The sequence below is a fragment of the Montipora capricornis genome, chromosome 2 (assembly GCF_036669925.1).
Source record: "Montipora capricornis isolate CH-2021 chromosome 2, ASM3666992v2, whole genome shotgun sequence".
Taxonomy (NCBI): Eukaryota; Metazoa; Cnidaria; class Anthozoa; order Scleractinia; family Acroporidae; genus Montipora; species Montipora capricornis.
In genome coordinates, this window is record NC_090884.1 from 56,856,911 (window position 1) to 56,859,410 (window position 2,500).

A 2,500-nucleotide genomic window follows, 5' to 3' on the forward strand; every position below is an offset into this window, starting at 1 on the left:
CTGAATAATGGGAAATCGTCTATTAGTAAAGATATGGGCCACGACCCCAAATATGGGCAATTTGTTATTATTCATTCGTAGTGACAAAAGGTACCACACATTGTTGAAAACCTATATCCCTGCTCTATATTTTAATGTGTCAGCAATTTTATTACTTAAACCACATGAAAAAAAAAAAAATGAAAAATCCCAATATTGCCCCGAATTCCTGTTCTTCGCCCAGCTTATACATCTCTTTGCTTATTAACATTAATAATAAATAATAATTATACATTATTATCAATTATATACTTGCGTTTTAATTATTAACTCGAAGCGCAACTCGAAGTCCAACTCGAAGTCCAACTCGAACTCGAACTCGAACTCGAATCCAAACTCGATGATACCTTACTCCCATTTCAATATGATGTAAAGGCTTTTAGGCCAGATTGAATGACGAACGAACGAGTGTAGTAGGATCTAGTAGGCTTTGAAAGTGTAATCGAGTAAATAAAACGCAATATTTAACCAGAAAGATACAGTCCTTTTGATCGGGAACTAGCGCCAGGAGATATTCCCTCACAAATACATAAGGAAAGAGATAAAACCAATAGCGAATGTTGAGGAATTTTGATTATTGTCGACTATAGGGAAGATATCTGTTTGCAAACATTGCTTTTTTTATTCAAATTTGCCAACCACAGGAACAAAAGACTTTTTTTTTGACAGCCAATGACGCTCTGGTTGGCACATTAATGACAATAGGTAACGTCAACGATATCTTCCCTATTTATCAGAAGCGCCAAAGAAGAAGTTTGCAATCTCGGCTATTCTGTTTTGAAAAGCTAATAGTGTTAACATTTTGCGTCAATTGAAAAATGTCGGCTGGCATTTAGTTCCTAAATATTATTGTTACTTTGGATTCTTAGGGAGGAACTGAACAAATAATTACTATTCCGTAGCTCTCAAAACCGCATTCATGCATGCAAACAACATTTAATTGCATAAATTCCACGAAAGCAGTGTAAAAAACAGCTACTACTATACTATGTATAAACATTGAATAAAATATCTATTTCTCTAACAACTTGTCGTTGCCTGGGTGCTTCTGAACTTTAAAAAACTGGTAAATATACAAACCTTCGTCCTCTCCAAGTCAGTGGCAATCTTAAGGACGCTTAAACTTTGGATGAAATTCTCAGGTTTGCCTTGCTTTAGACACCCTTCTCCTTGCGTATCCATTATGTCATGTAGTTCGTATTCGCACGTGGCTTCTTCGACAACAGCTTTGGCAAATTCCTCAATTATTTCTGCTCGCTTTTGGTATTCTGTTTTGTGTTGGTGAATATCGTTACCGGCAATCGTTTGAAGAAGATGCGAATCTCGTAAAGCGGAAACAATCACGTCTTCCTCTTCATTTTCTTTTCTCTTTCCGGTTTCATTTCCACTAGGCGCCTTTGTGGAGATCCTCCGGAACCACTCCAAACTGATGTACAGCGGATTGGAAAGTATTTTGATCCACTCTCTTTCATCTTCATTAAAGTTTTCCTTAGGTTGCTCCTCACTACATTCACCAGAATGCGGCTGCATGGAATTGCCACGGTTGCAGTTTTCCCTGTCTTGCTGCTCATTTTGGCAGCAACACGAGAAATTGCAAGCGTTGTTAGTCTTGCAACATTTCCAAAGAAAAGCGTCAATCTCTTGTTTGGAACAATCACAACCCTGCACACAGTGGCAAAGACAAGCTGTCCTCTTTCGTTCGCGTTGAGCAATGGCTTTTGCATTATCGTTTAGAGTTTTAAGTGTCTTGGCGTTCTCTCCATTATCTTCGACTATTAACTTCCATACTTCGTCAAAGTTTTCGTCGTCGAGGGCTTTCACAAGCTGCGTTCGACAGTCTCTCTGCTTTTCTTGACAGTCATTGACCACATTTGCTTTTTCCGATTTGTGTTGCGAAGGAAACTCTCCGTTAACTTCTTCAGAAACGGTTTCGAGAAATTGGTGTAACATATCGACAACGCTTTAAAAACAAGGGCTCATTGTCTTCAAATTGCCTACTGAGTCAAGTGTTTTTCGTTTCGCAAAATTGTTTGCGATAGGCGAGTTCTTGGAAGGACTTATTTAAATGCTTAGTAACCACGCCTACGACATTCCTGTCCTCTCCTTTGCAGCCAGAATATATTTAAGGAATGATTTCCGATTCAGTTCAAATGATCCATTGAAAAGTGATGCAGTTAAGAGCTTCAGCTGAGCAAGCGCGAATGACACACTTGCAATACTTAGACTTTCGCATTAAATGATGAATCAAAACGGGTAAACGGTAATAAAAATGTAACCTAAAATCGCAAACCTCGGAAATAACTTTTGTGTTGAGCAACATCTCCCCTTAATTTTTGTATTCAAGTATAAGATTTGTTTTTTTTTCTTTTAAAAATCTAATTTTTGTTTTTTTCTTCCAATAAGGTTTTCATGAATAATAACTCAATTTCTATTTTCTCATACCACGTTTTAGGTAAGAGAA

The 2,500-nt window shown here is 37.5% G+C and overlaps 1 protein-coding gene across 2 annotated transcripts in view; it reads right to left on the bottom strand.

The window, feature by feature from the left end:
* The window catches only part of LOC138028351 (uncharacterized), a 39,526-nt gene extending 37,443 nt beyond the window's left edge, over positions 1-2,083 (bottom strand). For both annotated transcript variants that reach the window (XR_011127650.1, XM_068875854.1), the window contains exon 1: positions 1,120-2,083. Coding sequence is in view for 1 of the 2 variants with exons in the window: in XM_068875854.1 (XP_068731955.1) it covers positions 1,120-1,989 (870 nt within the window). In the remaining variant the exon portion in view is untranslated. The remainder of the gene's footprint in view (positions 1-1,119) is intronic.
* Between the last annotated feature and the right edge of the window lie 417 nt (positions 2,084-2,500).